This window comes from Sphaerodactylus townsendi, linkage group LG09 (assembly GCF_021028975.2).
Source record: "Sphaerodactylus townsendi isolate TG3544 linkage group LG09, MPM_Stown_v2.3, whole genome shotgun sequence".
NCBI lineage: Eukaryota > Metazoa > Chordata > Lepidosauria > Squamata > Sphaerodactylidae > Sphaerodactylus > Sphaerodactylus townsendi.
Window position 1 is genome coordinate 50,708,157 of NC_059433.1, and position 24,127 is coordinate 50,732,283.

At 40.3% G+C, this 24,127-nt stretch overlaps 1 protein-coding gene across 2 annotated transcripts in view; it reads right to left on the reverse strand.

The window, feature by feature from the left end:
* Positions 1-24,127, reverse strand: part of KLHL14 (kelch like family member 14) — an 84,762-nt gene that overhangs the window by 42,330 nt on the left and 18,305 nt on the right. For both annotated transcript variants that reach the window (XM_048508270.1, XM_048508269.1), the window contains exon 3: positions 15,538-15,659. In XM_048508270.1, coding sequence (XP_048364227.1) covers positions 15,538-15,659 — 122 coding nt within the window. The remainder of the gene's footprint in view (positions 1-15,537; positions 15,660-24,127) is intronic.

A 24,127-nucleotide genomic window follows, 5' to 3' on the forward strand; every position in this document is an offset into this window, starting at 1 on the left:
ACCCCAGGGGAACCTAACATAGCTTTATTATCTTTGTTTTCATGTGAAGCCTATCTCAGTGTTTTTGTGGTTCAGTATGTTTGTGAATAAGGTATCACCTAGTTTTGACCCTGATTTGTTACAATCAGTCCTGTTCCTAAATATTTAATTTTCCCAAGTATTGAGCTCTTGATTCTTTCTTGAATTGAACTGCATTCCTTCTGTTCATTTCTCTTATTCATGATCTTTTCACAATCCACATTCTGAACCCATCCCTGAAGTCTGCCTGCAACCCAACTCCACCTGCATTTGTTAACCATGAAGGATGCTACACACATTTCAGCTTTAATGGATACATATACTGATTGAAGACAAATCTTTTTGCCGGCTGTAATTTTATTACACATCTTTGGTGGAGACAGAAATGCAGTTGAATTCCATAGGCCTTGTCCAATATTATAGATAGAGTGAATGCCTTTGGGTATGCAACTTAGCGCCACGGAGTTTTCAGATGGATATTAGTGCCACGGAGTTTTCTGATGTATGTGACAGAGTACTTTCTGTAAAGCAGCAGAGGTGGTAGAGTCTTGTATTTCTGCTTACTTTGGATATAAGAAGACAGAAATGTTGGCTCTGTTTCACAGAAAACTGATAAATTTCTTTACTTCCCTAACAAACCATTTTAAAGCTTATTTGGAAATTACCAGTGCTATTGGTATGTTATGGTGAAATTTCTTTACACATTAGAAAGTGATTTCTTTACGTAAAGAAATAAAGGGAGTTCTGAATACCACAAGCAAATGAAAGCAAAAACAATTAGAAGGAGAAGGCTTCAGAATCTCTCAAAAGATGCCCAAAGATCAGCAGCAGCTTGTGTGGCAACTTACCACTGAGTGTTGCTGAATACCATGCCCTCATCAAAAGGTGTTATGACATTATGATAGAAGCATTGGGGATGTTATATTAGCCCAGTGAAGGTGAACATGTAGCAGCACCCTTCCATACTGTTGATTTCTGCCCCAGCTCCTCCATCCACCTTCCACGGTGCCGTATAGTGGTTAATAGTAGTGGACTCTAAATCAAGAGAAAGATTTGATTCACCAATCCTGCACATGAGCGGTAGACTCTAATCTGGAGAATCGTGTTCAATTCCCCACTCTTCCATATGAAGCCTGCTGGGTGACCTTGGACTAGTCACAGTTCTTTCAGAACTCTCTCAACTCCACCTCCCTGACAAGGTGCCTGTTGTGGGGAAGGGGAAGGAAGACAACTGTAAGCCACTTTGAGACTTTTTAGAGAAAAGCAGGGTATAAAACCCAACTCTTCTTCTTCACAGCGTAGAAATAGCAACTTCTACGTCTCTGACATTGCCTTATTACTTGCTCTTCAGTAAGGAATGTCAGTAACGTCAGGTCCTTCTCCCGCGCAGCAGTGTTCAGCTGCAGAAATATGTAGTGTGGCACCATATCTGCTTGTAAGGTCAGCAATTTATCACATGATATAGAAACTACATTCCTCCTTTTCATGCTGATCTGCCAACAAGGTTGGTTCACATGTGCTTCATCAAGTCGTAGACCAGAGTGCTCATTTACCAGCAGATTTATTCACAAGTATCCTAGTCTGCCACTAGACACTTCTCTGAATAATTCTTACATTGCCTTGTGAGGAGAGGAACTGGTACAGACATAAGAAACCAAAGCAATATATAGTTATTTGGATTTTTTTTGCACAAGAAAATTAGAAGAAGCAAGCCTTTATTGGCATAGACAACAGTACAACAGTAATAAAAAACAGATTAAAACAGATTAAAAAAGCATATACAATACAGGTCGCAGGAAATCTACTGGCGTTTAGTAATTTCCAGGAGAAAGTCTGCCACTATCGTACAGAGAGAAGGATCAGGGTTGTCCAACAAGTAGTGTAATCTAATTAAATCGGGGAGATGGGGTAAATGTAAAGGAGTAAGATTCACATACTTGGATCGGATTTCCTTGAATCTGAGACAGTGTAGTAATTGGTGGGCCAGAGATTCAACTGAGCTATCGTTACATGGGCACAATCTTTTAGCCTTTTCTTGCTTATTAAATCTGCCATGTAACAAGGCAGAAGGCATAACATTAAATCTGGCGAGCATTATGGCTCTCCTTTGAACAGGGTTTATTAAGCAATACAGGTAGTGTGCCAAGTGGGAGAGAATGGGAGAGAAATGGGAGAGAAATGGGAGAGAAAAATACAGGGGGGAGCATGTTTTCTTGGCTGCAGTGATTAGGGTAGAGAACTCTCTATCCAATAGTTGACCTTTTAATTTCCTATAAGCTTCTGAATAGGACAAAGGGCAAAGTGAATCCACTGACAGTCCAATAGAGGCAATTTTTTTCTTCAATTATGGAAAACCAGGGGTTGGAATGGGTGTCAGAGACCAGACGGTGGACCAGGGAATTACAGTCTGAGAGAAAGTGGATTCGCAGCCAGAATCTAAAAGTCCTCAGCCAAGTGGCTGATTCCAAGGAGTTTTGACCTAACTCCAGACAAAGAGCTGCATAGGGCACACAATTTGGGAGTCCAGTTATCACACAAGAAAATTAAATAAAATTAAATTCCACATATTCTGACATAAATTGGAATGGAAGGAAGACTTATTTAAGCGTAAAAACATATTCTGCTAAATAATGGAAAATAATTCTGCTAAATAATGGAAAGCGCCATCAAGTCATAGCTGGCTTATGGCGACCTTATAAGGTTTTCATGGCAAGAGACATTTGGAGGTAGTTTGCCATTGCCTGTTTCTTTGTGGGCTGAAAGAGTTCTGAGAGAACTGTGACTGGCCCAAGGTCACCAAAGTAGGCTTCATGTAGAGGAGTTTGGAATCAAACTTGGTTCTCCAGATTAGAGTCTGCCACTCTTAACCACTATAGATGCTGGCTCAGTGGCTAAACAATAGCAGGGTTTATAAATTTCAAAAGTATGTATAAAAGAAATAAGGATTATTGTTATCAAACAAAAAAAGTGAAAATTCACTCACCAATACAGCACACATTTTGACAATCTGATGGATTTTAACTCTTAGAACTTTTCTATATCTCTCTTAGATATGCAGCCATGCATCATTAACAGGAGTTGCACGGTTGAATTCCCATGCATTATGCTTAGAGCAGACATTGTGTTGCTCAACCTCTCTCTCTCTCTTTCTCTCTCTCTCACACAAAATTATCACTGCCTTTATCTTTTTTTTACAGTTATCTGCTGTCATTTCTCTGGAAAAAAATAAACCCGTGGCTTCATCTTCTAATAAAACAGAACTACATATTTATTGTTGTAACCTCTTCTCATCTGAATATTACATGTATTTTCTCTCTTGAGCCAGGTATCAGTGAGCAAAAGACATGCTAGAAAAACACAGTAAAGGATTTAAACAAAAAGATATGAAGTAAATATTGCTTATATTACTACAGCAATTGTATGAGCTAGGAGCATCATTAGTTCTACAGATACCCACAGTCTTCATTAAAGCTGTCTAGCACACACTGTTGAGGCTGCTGCTTTAGTAATGTGCAAATGCTTGCTCAAGCTTTTCAATGCAGGGCTGGAAGCAACCTCAACGCAACACTGAAGCAGAAGCCCTGGTGCTTGCAACTGCTGACTGAATAAAGTGAAATGCAGAAAAGGTACTAGGGCCACTGAGAATTGTTTACCAAATCAAATTGTGTGTCCAAATTGTGTACAGATTGTGTGTAAGTATGATAAATGTAAACTGTCAGTCTCTAAGCACTATAATGGGGACTTATCAATACATTAATTTCACCCCCATTTCCTTACGCACCATTGTTTGCCCCTATTGTTCTATTACTAATCAAGGAAAATCACTGGATGCTAACTAAGCAAAGACACCTGCAGTAATCCACTGACTCAGTTTCATGTTCAGGACCAGGATAGGCAAAGTCTCCATGAAGTGGCAGAAAGCATCCACATGGCATGAAAACTACAAGCAAGGCAATTTCATTCTTTAGAGAAAGACAAATGTTAGATTGAACTCATTTGCAAAAATCTATCATGAAGATTTTAAGCCCTGATATTAGGTGAACAACAACAAAAATGGTAAACAGAGGACGGAAGGACAAAACATTGAGGACTGAAATGTAGCTTTGTCCTTTGCTATATCCCATATTTTAGGCATTTTCTTTTTATCTCCTCACTGCCAAATATGCTATAAACTACTACCAACTGCTTTGGTGGAAGTAGGCAAGAAATGCAAATAATTAACCAACTAACTATATGTATGAATCAGCATTCTGGAATTATACCAACTGTAGAATAGTGAAGTTTACAAGGACTATTGCTAAATTGTGAACTGACTAATGTTCTCTAAGACACCCACAAAGCAATCTTTCCTAAAAAGATAATGGGAGATTACTTGTTTGAAAGTCCCCCTTGACAATTTTCCTTCTCCTTGCAAAGGAAGCCTGCTTTCTCAGAGCTATCAGAAGTTAATGTCTACATTCATGAGAAAGGGTGTCTGCAAATAAGCCCCACTATTGCCACCCGAGGGCGGGACTGGCACTGCTCAGAGTTCCCAACCACAATAACGACACGACACTCCTGTCTGTGGGTTAAAATGTTGGCCTTAGCCAAACCATTTTATTGACAAAGGATGAAAAGAAGTGTGAGGTGCAGCATGGGATCTGATCTGAACACTGGGCAGCCCAAGTGCTGTCCCCCAGTGAAAACTTTCCTCCAACCCGCCTGTTGGAGGAAACCGTTAACCTTGTGCAGCAACCGTGGAACCCAGCCAGGCGGAGGTCACTTTCTGGGGATCCGTTTTGCACAGCGCAGCGATAATGGAACTTAGGTGGGCGCCATGCCCCATCTGAAGTTCCATTTTACTGCTAAGGGGTGCAAGCCTCAGTAGCCCCCGGCTGGGCATTCTGACTCACAGCTTGCTCCACCCCAAACCTCTTAAGGAGGTTCCACCAACGAGGGTTAGCTCCGCAGCTCCCCTTACCATCAGACCAGTTCCCATGTGCAACCGCCAGCTTGGCTATGACAGCATAAACATGAATTAACATTGTCCAAAGGGGAGAGGTGGGTAGGAAACTCGGTACCACTCTGCTCCAGAGAGGGGCCAAGGGCCGGGTCGAAGCCTCATATAGGTTCCCGGCTGTCACTCCTGATGACGCTGACGCCCATAGTGGGCATGGCCACCGCCTGCCTTCCGCCCTTCTAAGGGGAAGCATGGAGGGGGCTCTTTGCAGTGCCCATCCCGGGCAGCAATGGTGGGCCCTGCTGATTCAGGGCCGTTCTTTATTGCAGGTAGATAAAAGTCACTCTGATATATATATTTTTAAAATAAGCAGTTTTAAAGATAAAAGGTAGCAGTTTCAGATCTCAAAAGAAAAAGTACTTCAACAGTAGTTTAATATGTGTAAATGAACAGATTTTCCAGTCCACACAGGTTGGTGGCAGCTATGTTCTAATTGTGAATCTGTACCCATCCCCCCCCCTGTCCCCACAACTAGTTACACGTATCAGCAGAGGTATTCTTCCAATTCTTCGTTAGAAGAAAATTTTAACTGCCCCCCATCTCTGTTGCTTTGTCAGCCTTATCCTTGTGTATTTCCTTGTGTATTTCAACCAATCTAGACTGGACTCAAACCTCTAGCACCTGCTTACCCCAGTAAGTCAGTGAGGTAAGTAACAGAACAGCAGGCCTCAACTGTTACCAGGATGACCTTTTATCATCTTCATCATCATCTTCCTCCGGAAGCTTCAATAGATACAGAATGCAATTTGATTTATTAGCTGCCATGAGCTCACTGTAGTAGGGGAGGGGCGGAATATATATATATATTAAAAATAAATATAAAGATACCAGTGGCTCCCACTGCTGTTGCTTTCTGTTGTAGTTCCCATTCTCCCCTGTTGTGCACAATGTTCTGGGAAGGTATTTGGGAAGGCACTGTATCTGCACAGGAACTCATACCCCTTCTCTTGAAAACCCTCTGGATTCTGTGTATGGGGCAGCTTACCATCAGTCCCATAGAGGCTTGAGAGTGCGGAGTATGGACATCTTTCTCTGACTACCTGGATGTGCATTATTTGTGGTGTGCAATTAGGCAATGTGACACCATGGAGTTATTTTGCCGAAAGGTGATTGCAATGCATGAGTAATATGGAAGGATCACCAGCGCACAAAAGTGATAGAAGAATTAGGGATACTTTGAAAATGGACATTTTTGCCACAAAAACTTTTTGTTACAACAACTATTTTGTCTGTTGCTAGCTGAGGCTAGGATTGTGACTACATGATGGTGTTAGCCCTGGTACAGCAGCTGCTTCCAGAGCCGAGAACAGAAGGTCAGCCTGCCTGGCAGCAATCTTATGAGCATTTATTTGGGAAGAAGTCCAACCAAATCAGTAAACCTTACTTCCATGTAAACATATATAAGGATCAGGCTGTAGGTTTTTATTTTTAGAAAAGTGCAGCATGTTCAGTATCCATCAAAGTATTACCTTACTTTCAATAGTGTGATGCTTTCCTATTATAGGAAGCTGTTTGAACTTTCAGCATTGTATGTTGTGATTTAATATGGAATATGCCTTCTAATGTTTAACATGCATAGGCACAGTCACACTCAAATGTTTTTGGAAAGTAAATCCACAGCAAAATGGACAATATGCCATGTGTAAAAGCTTAACAAAAACTCAGGCAGCAATCCCATATGCAGTTTCTTGGCAGAAAGTTCCCGTGAAATCAATCCTATCCACTTCCAAGCAAATTTGGACAGGATTTGGGTATAAGATTCGATCTTCCTTAATGACATCAGACAGAAGACTGCATTATCATATAAGAAACAAAAAAACAGTAAGACTAACATTTAATAATGATATTTTTCTTTTTGGCAGTATGCTTCCTTATATTCCTGTTGGATTTATCTTTCTCAGTTCTATGTGTTTTCCTTAAATGCTCATGGATGCTGGGATAGAAAAGCAAGAGTTTTAGCCATGGTTCATCCCTATCATCTTAACCAGTACTACAAGACAAAAGCATTAAAGTAAAATTAATCATGTCAAAAGATTTTAGCAAAAACAAGTGAGACCATGCATAAAGCATCGCTTTGTCTAGTGTGAAGTCTCGCTCTGATTAAAAACATATAATGAAAGTAAGAGTAATACATCATTGCCTTAGTGGTAGGAATTTTGGGAGGAAGTGCTATGCAACTCTGAATATTAAAAAACTAAAGATTCTTTCTTTTAGACGTTACAATTATTTTAGCCAACTTCAAACAACTGAAGCAAAGCTTTTTTTCTGTTTATCTGTTAGCAAAATTCAGCCCAATAATATTTTATCCAAGCAATTTTTAGTAGTAAAGAAACTTATGGCTGTACAAATTTACCATAATTAAGGTATATCACTCACTAGTTTCATTTGATCACTGTATAACAATTCCAGTGTAAAGCAGGTATCAAATTCTATTTAAAGTACTATTACATGGACTTCTATAACAATGAAATTATTCTGTTGCTATCCTGGTACAATCATTGTTAAAAACTGCGGTATAGGACACTGATAATATTCACTTATTTAGAAGCTATACTTTGCACAGGCCAAGTGTATGGAAATAAAGGGTGAGTCAGCAAAAGAGCATTTCCACCTGCACAATACCTGGTCAGTTAGGTCTTAATACCTGGTTCAAATGACCTGACTTTAACAAAGGGTTAATGTGGAGGAATGGGAATCACTGAAGCTTCCCATCACTTGGTAAATAACATCCCATAAAGTTTCAACTTGAAGGACTTTTTTTCCTCTGGGTAGTTGGTAATGTGAACAGGTTGTGCTAGTTCTTGTGGATATCAGATACTGTGATTAAATTTCCTGTTTGTGAAATCAGCCGATGCAGTTAGATATTGCTGGAGAAGAAGAGTTCTGATTTATACCCTGCCTTTTTCTCCTGCAAGAAGTCTCAAGGCGGCTTACAAACACCTTCCCTTTCTTTCTCCTCCCCACAACAGGCACCTTGTGAAATAGTTAGGGCTGAGAGAGCTCTGAAAAACTATGACCAACCCAAGGTCACCCAGCAACTTCATGTGTAGAAGCAGGGAAACAAATCCAGTTCACCAGATAAGGGTCTGCCACTCATGTAGAGGAATGGAGAATCAAACCCGATTCTCAAGATCAGAATCCACCACTCCTAACTACTACACCATGCTGAAAAAATAGTGCCCTCTGTATCTGATGCATTATTTGATACAGCTTCCAAGATCTGTGTATCTATTTGATATATTTCATGCCAAGGAACCTAAACCTGCAAATATTTCCAGAGGGCATGGAGCCATCAAAGAATCACTATAATAAAAAATGACTCAGTTTCTCCAGAGTATATATCCCAAAGGTAACGTATTCTTTGGTATTATCATTTGTTTGTGACAACTGCAAAGATAATATGTGGCTGGACCCAAAACTCTGATGGATGAATTTAGACAGTCAATTAATAATGTATTAATAAGGTGACAATCTTATTTTTACAAATTTTCTTTCCATGATGCCTATTCTTGACCTAAGATTAGCTTTTAGTATGCCAGCAAGTAATGAAAGCCTCATCTTTCTTAAAAAACACAATATGTAGAAATTCCTGGATTACAATGATTAAAATATGAGAAATAATTTCATCAAAATTAAGGTTAAACTTGCCTCACAGAAGATGGAAGACATGAATTCTTAATTTATGTCAGTGCATTCAGGCACAGAATTTGGTCCTTGGACAAGCTATATAATCTTTTGTTTTTTAATTAAGGCAGAATTTGTATTGTATTCTAGCCAGTATTGATAAACAAATGTCCTTCTAGGATACATATTCTTTCCCCCAAAATCTGTTCATATGAGACAACAGATAACTATGCAGCAATTCATTGCCAGCTACAATGAATGGATCTTATAACTCTAATATGAGGGCTGGGGATAAGATATTTATTGGGAAAATCAGCAGGATTCTTAATTATCTATTTATTAAAACATTTATGTCTCGCCTTTCCTTTTGGCTTAAGGTGACTTACAATAAAAATTAAAACATCTCCAACTAAAAACCAAAGATAAAATAAAAAGTCAAAATCCCCCCTTCAAAGATGCCTGTTTTAACCCCCTCAAATGCCCAACAGACAGGCCTTGCAGTGCCTCCTGAAGATCTCCAAAGGCGTCATCCTTCTCATCTCTTCAGGAAGTTCATTTCACAGGCCCAGAGCCAAGATGTAAAAGGCTTGAGATTTGGTTGATGCCAGATGGGCCATCCAAAGGGGTGGTAGGCAGCAAACAGATAGTTGCCTGATGACCATAGTTGGAACACAAAAACAAATAGAAGGACACAGTCCTTTCCTTCAATTATATAAATCAAATCTTGCATAAATACTTTTCCAGGTCCTTTGCAACCCAGCCACCCTGTCCATTTCCCTACTCTTTCCTCCATTCATGGTACACCTTTTTTGTGTAGGCTAAGAAGGGCCATCTCAGCCTGGAAGTGATGGTAGAGTGAAGTGTTAATGAGTGTTGTTGCTAAAATGCACCATATTAGGATGGAAAAGTGGCCCTCCAAGGCAGAGGCGCACCAGGAATTTTGCCAGTGAGATTAATGGCCAGTCCACTCCTCAGAGCAACACAAGAAGCAACAAGATTTTATCACATATTCCTTTTCTAGGCACACAAATTAATCTCCATAAGAAAAACATGAGAGAATATTTCCCCCCCCCCCCCCCGAAGATATATAAATAAAATGTTGTTACACAAAGTAGCTTCCAAGTTGCAAGGCCTTGAGGGTATCCAGCAACCTATCAGAGCAGTACATAGTAGAGCACAGGCCTAAGTAACAAATCTGCATTAATAAGCTAGGTAGATATTTGTGTATAATTATATGTACAAAGCAACAACTAGAGAGAAGGAACTCCTGAAAACAGATAGAAGTGGAAATACAGCTTAAAACTCTTCCTGTGTCTCTTTGGAGAATACCCAAAGATCAAGGATTGAAATCGATAAAAGCCTAGAATTGTTTTTGAATTGTGGGTGTTGATTGAGGTATTGATGTTTAAAAGATACCAGAAACAATAGCTTGGGTCCTAAGTTCCTTCAGGCTGCACCCCTCATCATACATTGCGGAGGCAGTCCTCTGCTATAGACCATGTTCCCTCATGCTAGGCACTTTTCACTTTATTGAAAGGCTCTGGTCTTGCTTGAGTGGAAGAGTCTAATGCTGGAGGAATGGGCTCCATAGTGAATCATTATCACTGTGATGGAAAAGGAATGGGCTCCAAAGTGAATCATTATCACAGTGATGGAAAAGGGCACTGAGCCAGCAGAAACAAGGTTTAAGATCTCAGCCTCCAACATTTATTCAATAAGATTGACTTGTGGAGTGGACCTCATTGAGAACTTTCCTCTCCCTGCTGTAGCCAACAACCTTCCTCTTCCAAATTTGTTCTTGTGGGTAAGCAGGCCCTCAGGGATAGCACAGGCAGTAAAGTAAGGGTCTGTAGTGGGAGGGAGGAACTAGCATAAATTGCCACTTGCATCTTAAAAGGTGCCCTTAAATCTTTGGAGGTACATGGTTGGATACAAGCCAATCGAACAATTTTAACATAGGAGTGCCCTGTCAAAATACTTTTACCTGCCAGGACTATTTAGCTGATGTACTGCTAGGCAGACATTTTTTTAAAAAAACCAAACACAAAGTATGAACAAATAAACATGACTGAATCTGCTGGCTCCACAGGCAATTTATAAGCATTCAGCCAAACGTCTGAAACAAAATCCGCTTTTAAAAGAGCAGGAATGCAGCAGCATTCCCAGTTGCATGGAGAAGCCTGCACATACAAAGGGCTTGCTGCAAATATCTATCTGAACTCATGAACATCAACTGGGGGGGGGGGGGGGCAGGGTGTTGCAAGTACAATCCCGCTCCATCCTTTGTTGCTACATGTTTCATGTAATTTTTTATTGTCTGCATAGGATTTAGCTGTTATAAGCAAAAGTTGTTTCCATGCAGCTTGAGGCCTGGGATTTCCAGGGCAGATTATGGCCATATAGTGATCATTTGCTAGACAACAGACTTCCTAGACAAGTTTAGGGAATTCATTTTATTTTATTAGATTCATACCCCATCCCTCCTCTGGAACAGCCAGGCTTAGGTCAGTTTCACAACATAAGAAATACACTGCGAGCAATCTATGAAATGCATTACAATAACATTTCAATTTTCAAATGATAATGATTAACATGCAACCCACATCAGAAGAAGTTTCGAATGGGATGGAAGAGCCAACATTCATGATTTAAGTGCAGGGGTTCCCAACCCTTTTGAGCCTTTGGAATTTTGATACAACGTGGTGGGTGCAAAATGAACAAAATGGCTGCCACAGGGGGCAGAGCCAGTCACAAAAAGACTGCAGCGGCTTACCTTCAGTCACACAGTGAAGATCATGGTATAATGGAAAGAGATGCTGCCAAAGCAAAAAATCTACAGCCAATCAAATCTCCAATGACCAATCAGAAACCTTGCTGGTCAAAAGCATCATCTGACTCCACCCTTTCAAAATGCACTTGGTGGATACCAGGAAAGGTGTTGGTGGATACTATAGCGCTCACAGGGACTACATTGGGGGCCCTGTTTTAGACTTTCAGGAATCTTTTTTTTTTTGGTTTATTACCTGAAACCAGTAAATTGAGAATGGTAGCAGTGTCCTTAAAGCAGTGAGTATATATTTGATCTGATATTGGAGCACAAGTGAGATTCCTTCTTTTGAATAATAATTTTTATTTTTTCTTACATGAAAAAACAACGTACATAGACACCAACAACTACGGAAAACCAAGTTAAAACATAACAAAATACAACCCATTACACTCCCTACAATGACTTCCAGCTATCTCATATGTGATTGAAAGTTAACTCTAGATTCATGCATATAATTAAAAAAAATTAGTTCAGTTATTTTTTGTTTTACTTATATTCTAATACATTCTGTTGTTTTCTTTTAGATTTCAAATCCTGCTATTGTTTCTCTGTTTGAATAGGTTTTCCAAAGGTTTTCCAAAGTTTTCTGTAAAAGTTTTCCATCTTTCTGAAAAGTTGTCCATATTATTGTCCCTTATTAGAGACGTCAGATTTGCCATTTCTGAATATTCTGTTACTTTCAAAATCCAATCCTTCTTTGTTGGTAAACAACTGAGCACAAGTAAGATTCCTGACAAAGTAACTTCCAAAATGAGTTATCTTTAATTTATACTGCACTAACATTTTCTGTACATCATTTTTAAAAAAAAGATCTAGCAGTTGTCTGCAATTCTATACACATTGTGTGGAAGGGGCTTCTGTTAAAGATATATGCAGTGTTTACAGATAAAATTCTGTTTACAGATAAAATTCAACTAGCATTGTGCCTCTTCTATATTATAACATAGTAGACTTTGCATTCTATGGTTCATTCCTTCTTTTAGTTGCAGTACACAACATCTCCATATCCAGCATAGTAGTGCTCAGGAAAAATTTTTTTTGTTGCAATCAGGGACGTAGGTATAGATTTTTTATGGGGGGTGGTTCGTGGGTGGGGCCACACCCCCACCCGCCCCTAGGGCATGGTCACACCTCCCCAAGCCCCGCCCCTGGCCTAGCGTTTATAAAAGCAGCTCTCCGAAGTCGGGGATGGCAGACTCCCCTGCCCTGCCCTGCCCCTCCCCTCTGGGCAGAGGCATAGAGGGAAAATGGAGCCTGGTGCAAAATCTGAGTCCCCCCCCCCCCCCGGCTGGGCAGCCGCTGTGATGCTGGAATCCACCCCAAACAAAGCATCACTTTCAATGGTGTTTAAACTAGAGAGCCCAAATTCTCCTTTTAAATCCACCTTAAAGGGTGAATCTGGGGTCCCTAGGTTAAACACAACATTGTGAAAGTGATGCTGTTTTGGGGTGGATTATCCCCCACCCTGAAACAGCATCACTTTCAATCTGGCGTAGTGGTTAAGAGCAGGTGCATTCTAATCTGGAGGCACCGGGTTTGATTCCCTGCTCTGCCACTTGAGCTGTGGAAGCTTATCTGGGGAATTCAGATTAGCCTGTGCACTCCCACACATGCCAGCTGGGTGATCTTGGGCTAGTCACAGCTTTTTGGAGCTGTCTCAGCCCCACCCACCTCACAGGGTGTTTGTTGTGAGGAGAAAGAGCAAGGAGATTGTAAGCCCCTTTGAGTCTCCTACAGGAGAGAAAGGGGGGATATAAATCCAAACTCTTCTTCTTCTTCTAAACTGAGGACCTCAGATTCTCCCCTTAAAACCATGCCGAAGGGAGTGGATTTAAAAGGAGAATCTGGGGAAATTTGGGGGGCTCTAAGTTGTCAGGGTGCAATTGTTAAGCTAGAAGTTAACCAAACTTTCGTAGGGTATAGTTTTAGGTGACTTCTCTCTCGATGATACTTCACCCAGGAACGGTGAAGTTTGGTTCAGGGGGTCCAAAGTTATGGACCCACAAAGGTTTAGCCCCCATCTCCTATTAGCTCCCATTGGAAACAATGGGGGAATGGGGCACCCCCTTTGGGAGTCCATAGCTTTGGACTCCCTGGACCAAACTTCACAAAACCTGGGTGGTATCAATAAGAGACTCTCCTGATAATACATCCCAGGGTTGGTGAAGTTTGGTTCAGGGGGTCCAAAGTTATGGACCCTCAAGGGTGTAGCCCCTATTTTCTATTAGTTCCTATTGGAAACAATGGAGGATGGGGACACCTCCTTTGGGAGTCCATAACATTGGACCCCTTGAACCAAACCTCACCAAACCCGGGTAGTATCATCTGGAGAGTCCCCCAAACAATCCCTGAAAGTGTGGTCCTGCTAGCCCAAACAATGTGTCCCCTGCAGGCCAAAAACCGAAAAAGCACTAAAATGTTTTTAAAACCCACAAATGGAGGGGTGGAGCTTCGGACATGAATGGGGGGGTTCAAACCGAGAACCCCCCCCCTTACCTACATCCATGGTTGCAATCAATACCTTATTGCCATATATATGGGAATAAACAACAGCCAAGAATAGTTCTAGCAACACTGCATAAATCTTTTTTTTTTTAACAGAGGCTTCTAGACTAGGGGAATTGCAGCTCTTCCAGATAAATTAGGAATTCACAATTCCCATCAGCCTCTGTCAGCATAGCCAATTGGCCATGCTGGTAGGGGCTGATGGGAATTGTAGTTCCTGAACATCTGGAGAGCCGCAGGTTCCCTACCCCTGTTCTAGACCCTTCCACACATACAGAATAATGCACTTTCAATCCACTTTCACAATTGTTTGCAAGTATATTTTGCTATTCCGCACAGTAAAATTCAGCTGCAAAGTGGATTGAAAGTGGATTGAAAGTGCATTATTCTGTATGTGCGGAAGGGGCCTTAGATAAATTCTGTTGTCAAAATGCTGTCTTATGGAAGGCGTTAGATACTGGTGATGGGATAACAGTTTGTAAAAATGAGACAGAGTCACTGGACAGAAGTTTATGAAACAGGTCACTACAACATCAGTACTGGTGCTAGACCATAATTTACACATTAGCAGCAATTAGTGCTCCAGTGCTGTTCCCTTATGCAGGATCCCCCCCCCATCATTGTTTGCACTATTGCAGCTAAAATGGCCCCCTGGGATCAGGCTGCCAGGGAAAGAAGATTTCTGTTAGTAAATCCAAGTTTTATCAGTTACTGAGCTTTTAAAAGTATGGCTTGATTTATGGATCAAATTGCCCATATATAATTTTATCTGAACAGCTTTCGGCAATTCTGATAGTTAAAGATTTAGTTTTGTTGATCAATAAAGCTAGTCTGCAAACAAGGGAACCAGTAGATACACAGTCTACTGCGTTGGAAAACATACACACAAAACTATTATGTGATTCCGTGACCAAGTTAGATTGGAAATCGTAACCACTATAACAATACATTCCAAAGCTCAAAATTCAAGACTAAATCCTTGTTGTAAAACATGCCTGCTCTTTCAGAAAAAAGGTTAAAACCTGGCTAGAAAGCCTGCCAACATCATTTACCAAGGCTGACATAAGTCCCTGCTTGTGTCAGTGAGAGTTCTGAGGGACTATGGGACAAACTCTCTTCATTACTGTAGACCTCAAAATAAAAGCTACAGAGAAAGAACTAAAATGGTGAACAATACAGGATCCTGAAATAAAATATTTACTGGACATGCTCTGACCTTGATTTCAAAGGCATTGGTTTAAGAACAAGTATAGCTCTCCCGCAAAAACCAATGTGGTTTAACAGTGCTGTTTCTGCTGGATTGTATCCACAGCATGTAATAGGCACTGTACTGTTATCACAATACAGGGATATATAAAGGTGAAGGGATATTTATTTAAGAAAGCTTAGCAAGTTTGCTTTGAAAACGTACTGAAATGATTTTAAGCCAGCTTTAATTTAGGCCCATTCCACTGTAAATTTAAACAAATCTCTGTGGGGAAGCAAATCAATAAGGTGTCTAATTTGATTAACCAGTTTTTAAAATTCATCAAGGTAATTCAACATAGAATAAACTGCTTACTTGTCAGAATTTTCCATGTCTTCTTTTCATCATCGTAATATTGAACCAAATTGCTGGGTAGTCTGTCAGGTCCAGGAGGCAGTCCTCCAACCAACAAAAGCATTTTCTTGTTAGAGCGAATTCTTCACCCAAAAGGAGAAAGAAGATGAATAACCACATTATTGCCAAGTATTTTTAGCAGCAACAAAACCATAACCATCACAAGAATGTTCACTGCTTGCAGTTTTCTATTTCATTTTTTGTTTCTTTTCCCTATCATGTCTCAACAACTTTTTGAATCAAGCAGAAAAAATAATCAGAAAAGCTGCACAGCCTTCTACTTGTGGAATAATAAGTTTCCTTTATGCAATTTGTTAAAGGTTCATTCTAAAGCAACCTTTTTCTTATATTATCCCTTTAAATCATCACTCTTTACAGCTGAATACTCATGAAACGCTCTGGAGTTGTACTAAGGTTAAGCATTAAAGTTGCATGTCAAAAATCGTATTAGTCAAAATCACTATTATAAGCCATTCTACACCCAAATAACCTTGACAAAATTAAGGTTATGCTGAGAATTTGCAAGTCAACTCCTTAATCACACAGTGAAACTTCAGTTTTGGTACTTCTGTACAATTAGCAGCACCTCACTAATAGTTACAGCCTGAACTTGACTTACTTACAAAACACTTTTTTGTTGTTTCATTTAGCCCAGTCTTCGCATTCCCTCCTCCACAACCCCTCCTTTCTCTGCTCTCCCTCTGAGCACCACTGGCTATAGCAACACCAATTGGTAAAAATGAGACTGTGATGTTGTTGTGAGCCTCCCTAGAGTGGAGCCCTGCCAATGCCTGCCACTGATCCAGCGGCATGAACCTGCTCAAGTGTGCAAAGTCACTCTAATTCCCTCCCTCTGTTTTTCTACCTTCTCCCCCAGGGGGCAGCCACTGAAAAGAGTGACTACCCACCCATCAAGAGCTGGCAATTCGCTGCTATTAACCGTGACCGTGATTCCCAATCTGCCTGGCAGTTCTTAAGAACAGGACTGCAACGTCTTATAAGCAGTAAAAGCTGTAATATGCACCCTGGCCTCCATCGCTATACCTGATGAATGCATGTTTCTTTGTACATTAATGGGTTTAACACAATTTCCAGAGAAGAAGGGAGAGGAGACCTAGACCCCTAGATGAGTACTGATGCCTTAATAGTCACTTCACATATAACTGAACATCTATCACACAAAGCCTGGAAAGTGATAAAATCTAAATAGGGAACCATGGTAAGGCAATTCATTCTGCAATGTGAAATTTAAGTATGAGCACATGCTACTGTTCACACTATGAATCTGATATATCATTGCACGACAGCCAGTTCAGTTTATGCTGACCTACTTGGTGTTCCTCCAGTTACCGTATAAAGTGTTAATCAATTATTCTTGCCAGAAAAAAACAGGTCTTCCTTTCTGTAATCAGTTGATATCCCCTCCATGTCATTGAGGTACAATAAAAATGGGGGCAAAGTTTCTGATAGAAACATGGTCTTTAAAGAAAGGACTCCAGTAGATGGAGCTTTATCATTAATGTCCATATACTACATTCAAAAGAACAGTACTTACTTTATCTGGCAGGAATCTCTGGATGACAGACTAATTAACATTTATATTAGTATGGCACCCTACTTAAAACATTCTGTAAAATTAACTCAGGTAAATGCGAAATTCCTTCTGTACAGCCTGAGAAGGTATTAAGGATTACACCTAAAACAAATCAGGGACCCTTTATATATTAAAAAAAACCCTTGGAGATGTACAAAAGACACTAGAACAGCAATGGTCAGACCTCATTGTCAAGTATATCACAAGTTCACTGAAGCTCCAAGACAATTCCAGCTCTAACATGTACATATGTAGGTTTCTCCCCTTTGCTTTGGAATGTTTTTACTTTCATTTTATTAAGCCCAAAGCAAGCAGTAGCACAGCATGGGATGTGCAACTTGGAATTTCTGCCACAGGCCTGTTCTTAACTAGGAGTGCAACATACCCTGACATCTGTGCAATTTATGGTGCACATGCTGAGGTTGGCCAGCCAATGTTACACAGTTCAAAAAGGAAACATCTGATCTCATTTACAACAAAGAATAGAAATGAATATGAAGGGGCCGTTTGTCACTTATGTGCTCATACATGTGGCAAAAAGAATACCTAGACTAGTTTTCTCAACAGTTTTAGTCATTATGCCAAGGCTGTCTCTAACAGTAAAAACGATAGTTTTTTCATGCTTTAAAAGAATTTAGACACAGAATAGGTAGCAAGCAGTAACAAAACTCATGTAAATGGGGGAAGTCTTTAACTCTGGAGATCAAATCAGTACCACAATCACTCTATCTTCAGATTCATGATTGATATATGAAAAATCTCCATATGCTTCATTCTATCCATCTTTCCAAAGAGTGAGTAGAATAAACTATTTTAAAAAATTTGAATTTAAGGATGACTGAACACACAACAAGAAACTGAGCAAAGCCATAAGTCACTTATGCATGGTCATCCTTAATGAGAGAGAATAAATTGTTTATTCCAACCACCTTGTGCAGCATGTTCTATTTCTGTCACAATCAACTTCACTTGTGCTTTAAAATTCTGAAAATCATGGTATGGTTAGCCAATAAAAAGCTTTTTTCAAATTTTTATTCATTTCTGCATTTCATTCTCATTTAAATAACCCACTTCAAGCCTCATAGAACTGTGAAGAAACAAAGAAAAAACAAAGGTTCACTTGTCTTAGGTGCAGGATGAATTATAACACTGCTTTGAAAGATCAAATAGTGATCACAGTAGCTATACCCTTGGGCCCCAATTCAACTGTTGCGAACATGCAGAAGTCAAGGTTGTGCTTGTACAGCCCTTTGAAACGATGCAAATTGATATGATTGCGTGATTTTCTGAATCAACTAAAGTTTGCAAATGCTTTTTATAAGTATATGTGTTAGACCTGACTGCACCATATACCCCTACAAAAATGCATGTACAGAGAATTTTATTGTTTGTGCATGTTTCAAGGCACTATTACTTTAAAATTTTCTTGGTAGACATTCCAGTTTTGGAACGTTCTTCCTGTAACAACCATTTTTCCATGATGGTATGCATATGATTATTTTTATATTTAAAATTCATGTAGGATGCTCATTTTGATGTGAAAATATATGTTTTTTATATCGATGAAGACAACTACACGATTACATTACTAAGAACATAAGAACATAAGAACAAGCCAGCTGGATCAGACCAGAGTCCATCTAGTCCAGCACTCTGCTACTCGCAGTGGCCCACCAGGTGCCATTGGGAGCTCACATGCAGGATGTGAAAGCAATGGCCTTCTGCGGCTGTTGCTCCCGAGCACCTGGACTGTTAAGGCATTTGCAATCTCAGATCAAAGAGGATCAAGATTGGTAGGCATAAGTCGACTTCTCCTCCATAAATCTGTCCAAGCCCCTTTTAAAGCTATCCAGGTTAGTGGCCATCACCACCTCCTGTGGCAGCATATTCCAAACACCAATCACACGTTGCATGAAGAAGTGTTTCCTTTCATTAGTCCTAATTCTTCCCCCCAGCATTTTCAATGTATGCCCCCTGGTTCTAGTATTGTGAGAAAGAGAGAAAAATTTCTCCCTGTCAACATTTTCTACCCCATGCATAATTTTATTGACTTCAATCATATCCCCGCTCAGACATCTCCTCTCCAAACTAAAGAATCCCAAACGCTGCAGCCTCTCCTCATAAGGAAGGTGCTCCAGTCCCTCAATCATCCTTGTTGCCCTTCTCTGCACTTTTTCTATCTCTTCAATATCCTTTTTGAGATGTGGCGACCAGAACTGAACACAGTACTCCAAGTGTGGTCGCACCACTGCTTTATATAAGGGCATGACAATCTTTGCAGTTTTATTATCAATTCCTTTCCTCATTATCCCCAGCATAGAGTTTGCCTTTTTCACAGCTGCCATGCATTGAGTTGACATTCCCATGGAACTATCAACTAAGACGCCCAAATCCCTTTCCTGGTCTGTGACTGATAGCACTGACCCCTGTAGCGTGTATGTGAAGTTTGGATTTTTTGCCCCTATGTGCATCACTTTACATTTTGCTACATTGAACTGCATTTGCCATTTCTTAGCCCACTCACCTAATTTATCAAGGTCCGCTTGGAGCTCTTCGCAATCCTTTGTGGTTCTCACCACCCTACATAATTTGGTATCATCTGCAAACTTGGCCACCACACTACCCACCCCTACTTCCAGGTCATTTATGAGACAGTCATTTTTGTAGTAGTCACCATTTGATAAGATGACAGATTTTTTACAGTCTTGTAGAATGCTCCTATTGTTGTCAAACTGTATGTTTTTGGGGTCAATAAAATCAATTATACTATTCATTTAATTTTAAAAATAAATAAATTATTTTTAAGGTTTGTAAAAATTGAGGGGTGATAAATCCAGAGAAATAGTTATTTAGTAATGTTTGTGATACTAGGACAAAATGCAGCACGAGGCATGCAGTCCTAAATAAAACTGCCTTCAGCTGCCTCCTAAAGATCAAAACTGAGGGTGCCAAGTCCACCTCTTTGGAGAGACTGTTCTACAATTGTGGGGCTGCCACTGAAAAGGCCCTCTCTTGAATACCCACCAAGTGAGATTCTTTGCTTGATAGGACAATCAGGAGGGCCTCTCCCTTTGCTCTTAATTCCCAAGCAGGTACATGTGGGAAGTGACAACCCTTCAGATACCTTGGTCTCAAACCATGTAGAGCTTTAAATGTCAAAGCCAACACCATGAATCGGGCTCAGAGCAGGTCAGAGCCAGTGTATTTACTGTAATATCAAGGACACATGCTCCCAGTAGCTGGCCCCAACCCGCAGTCTAGCTAGAATGTTCTGCCCTAGCTGCAGCCTCCACTCTTCAGGGATAGCCGCAAGTACAGGGCAGTGCAATAGTCCATTCTAGATGTAACTGAGGCATGGATCACTGTGGCTAGATCTGACTGAACCAGGAACAGGTGAAGGTGACTCACAAGTCAAAACTAGGTGAAAGCACTCTGGACTACTGAAGTCACCTGGTTTTCCAAGGTGACTATTGTGTCAAGTAATATTCCCAAGCTATAAGACTGGCTTTTCAATGGAAATATAACACCATCCAAGACAGGAGAGATCTGAAGTCCCTGGTCTGCTTTTTTACTATCCCAGATCACCTCTTATAAATATTATGTCCAGCTCATTCACCCTCATCTAGCCCATTACCAATTCCAAAAACTGCTTTGGAGTATCAACAGCATCCTTGGGATTAGGTGAAAAAAACAGTACAAGGTGACACCACAGCCCAAACCTCCTGATGACTTTTCCCAAAATACTTCTCACTGCTTGTTTGTCAACTGTTGTCCATGGGCTTTGGTGCTGAATGGTTAATGTACCCGGTAAATGACTCTCTGATTATTAGAAATTCCCATTGAGTATGTTCTCTGTTTTAACTTCAAGGAGGTGGGAGCCTATACAGGGATTTAGTGATTTGTGTACATAAAAAAAAACTCAGTTCATCAAAAATGTCCACATCAGCATTTCTGGCTCATACTCTAATGAGATACTTTCCCACTTTCAGAATTTCTTTCTGTTGAAGACTGGAAGTCTCACCAAATTGTTCAAGAATCCACAGGGCTTTGCTCTAATTGCTGCTGGCTTGGTCCCAATCTCGCTTAAAACATCATCGCTGGTGCTAATGGGGTACTTTACAATAACACTTCATACTTCTTGTCCAAGTTTGAGAAGATGATGTAAAGAAATGAAATGCTGTTTTCCGCCAGGCCCAAATCTGAACCAAAGCTTGTCTAAACGTTTGCTTCAGAAGGTAAATGTGTACTTGGATAATCACCACATACTTGGATAATTAGAAAATTGAGATTAAGTAGCAGTACTGAGAAAGCTGATCACCATATAGTGCTCAGGCAAACTGGGCGATCATGCACTGTGCAAAGCATGTGGTAATATTATCCAATAATACAGATGTAGTGGTGCTACTTAGAGTACAAGTATACTTCTGAAGCAAAGGTTTAGGTAAGCTTTGAGTCAAACTTGGGACTGGAGAAAACAACACTGCATTCTTTTATATCATTTTCTCACCAGGCTTGAACCATATCCCTTTGGACAAGCTCCCACCTACTTCAAACTTAACAGAGAACACTTCCAGTCAACAGAAAGCCACACTCCTCTCTCTGGATCATTAAATGCAGGTGGGCAAGATGCTCTCCTTACATCGGAGCACAAGGAACCTTCATGGTGAGTATTCAAGGTTCCATTCTCACTCTGAGGGGGAGGACATCTTCAAGCTTGGGATCTCCAAAAGCAGCATCTTTACTGCATCAGGAGAAAACTACTTTTCCTCCACTACTTGCTGCAGGCCTCTTCAGCCAAAGGCTGCATCTGCTGAAGACATGGAGTATATTTTATACTGGATGACAAATGTTGAGATGGATTGACAGCTGACAGTCAAAAGCTGCATTTGTGGTTGCACTCCTCATCAACTGTGTGTGGTTGCCTGGTGGAATGGTTATATTACCAGACTTGTAGGCTTGGGCTGTGTAACGATGTACATTATTGCTGCCCTGAACATCTTTTTTCTTTTCCTTTTATTAGGTGCTTTTAAAGATATGAAGAAAAAGTCCAACTTTCTGAGGTGTTCTGATTACAAGAGTTTGCCGAGGATCCAATGTATGCCAGGATTTCTCAAAGTGTTTAGGACTAGGACAAAAGATGGTAAATGGACCTCTTGCGTTCTATGAAACACAGAGTTAATCTTCTGGGTCTGATCTGAAGACCACTTTGTCCAGGTGAAAAACACACAAACCCCTCCTGGCTGAGAGGGCTCCTAGTTTAGAAACCTTCTCGGCCAATATAACCTCTGTTAAAAGGAGCACCTTCATCCATAGCCACTTCAGATATACCTCTCAGAGGCTTGAAGTGGGCTTTGGAGAGCACTGAAAACACCATGTGCAGTCACCAGGTAGGGAATCTATGTATGAGTGATGGATTGGATTGAGAATCTCTTTTCAAAAAGGAAATGGATGTGGATGTTTGAATGTAGGAATCCTGGTGATATGAGGGATGTTATAAAGTGTAGACAGCATTTGGGCATCTATAATGAAAGCGTCTTAACACCACCACAAAAAAACAAATCTAGTTCTTAAAATGGAATACAGACTCATCCAGAATGAACGAAATACTACCTCTATGGCCAGCTATACCAGTATGGTACCTCTTATTTAGACTGAGCTTCAGTTTATTGGTCCTTGTCCAGCCCATTATCAAAAGGCAAATAGAACTGGCTGAACTGGCTAAATTCTCTCTACAAATCTCTGGATGAGTTTACTGAGCAAGCATGTGGGATAAAATGGAAACCTGTGGCACCCTTGTTAGCCCACTCCTCACACCCCACATTGCTGAAATATGGATTCCATATCATTTTTCTGTACAACTGTATTGGCAAAAGCCAATTCTCATATTTGTGTGTGTAGGTAGCAGAGTGTCCACCCTAAAAGCAGGCCTAAGGCAAAAGGTCTGTTTGTAAAGATTAAATCAGTGAATGAGTTACTCCAGTCAACGCCGGACATCATCTACTTATTTTAATTATAGAAGATTATTGCTGCTATTGTTTTAATTGAAATCATATCATGTATTGTGTTCGATTGTTTTGTGAACCGCCCTGAGCCCTTTGGGGGTAGGGCGGTCTATTAAATTGAATAGATAGATAGATAGATAGATAGATAGATAGATAGATAGATAGATAGATAGATAGATAGATAGATAGATAGATAGATAGATAGATAGATAGATAGATAGATAGATAGATAGATAGATGAGAGAGAGAGAGAGAGAGAGATAGATAGATAGATAGATAGATAGATAGATAGATAGATAGATAGATAGATAGATAGATAGATAGATAGATAGATAGATAGATAGATAGATAGATAGATAGATAGATAGATAGATAGATAGATAGATAGATAGATAGATAGATAGATAGATAGATAGATAGATAGATGCCTCAAGGACCATGGACATATCTTGATTACCACACCCCGCTAAGCTGTTGTGATACAATGGATCCCAGAGAACTCCCTGGTACAAGACGTTATATCTGATGCGCTTTTGAGAAACCATTTCCTCAACAATTGCTCCTTCCCTGCATTTCCTCTACCTCTAGATACGATCTCCCTAACAATCAATCCCTTCCTGATCCAATCAAAGCCTCAGCCAAATTTGAATACCTGGGAAGAGTCTTTTAAAATACTCTTAGAGCTCCCTTGATGGAATCAAGGAACAATTGACTCTATTATCCCGGGAGTTAGAAACAATACATGAGCCCTTAATTAGCTCAGCCCTGCAATCCCAGTATGGAAACCCAGAAAATACAGGAATAGAAACTTATTAGCTCTCACCCCAAACTGCTCACAGGGGTATAAAAATACAGTGCACCCAAAGTTCCATGTTCTTAATGCTGCTGAGGCTGGCTCTTTAGCGCTAGCTCCTAGCAAGCTCACTGGCTTGCTCCAGCTCCTTATTAGAAGTTG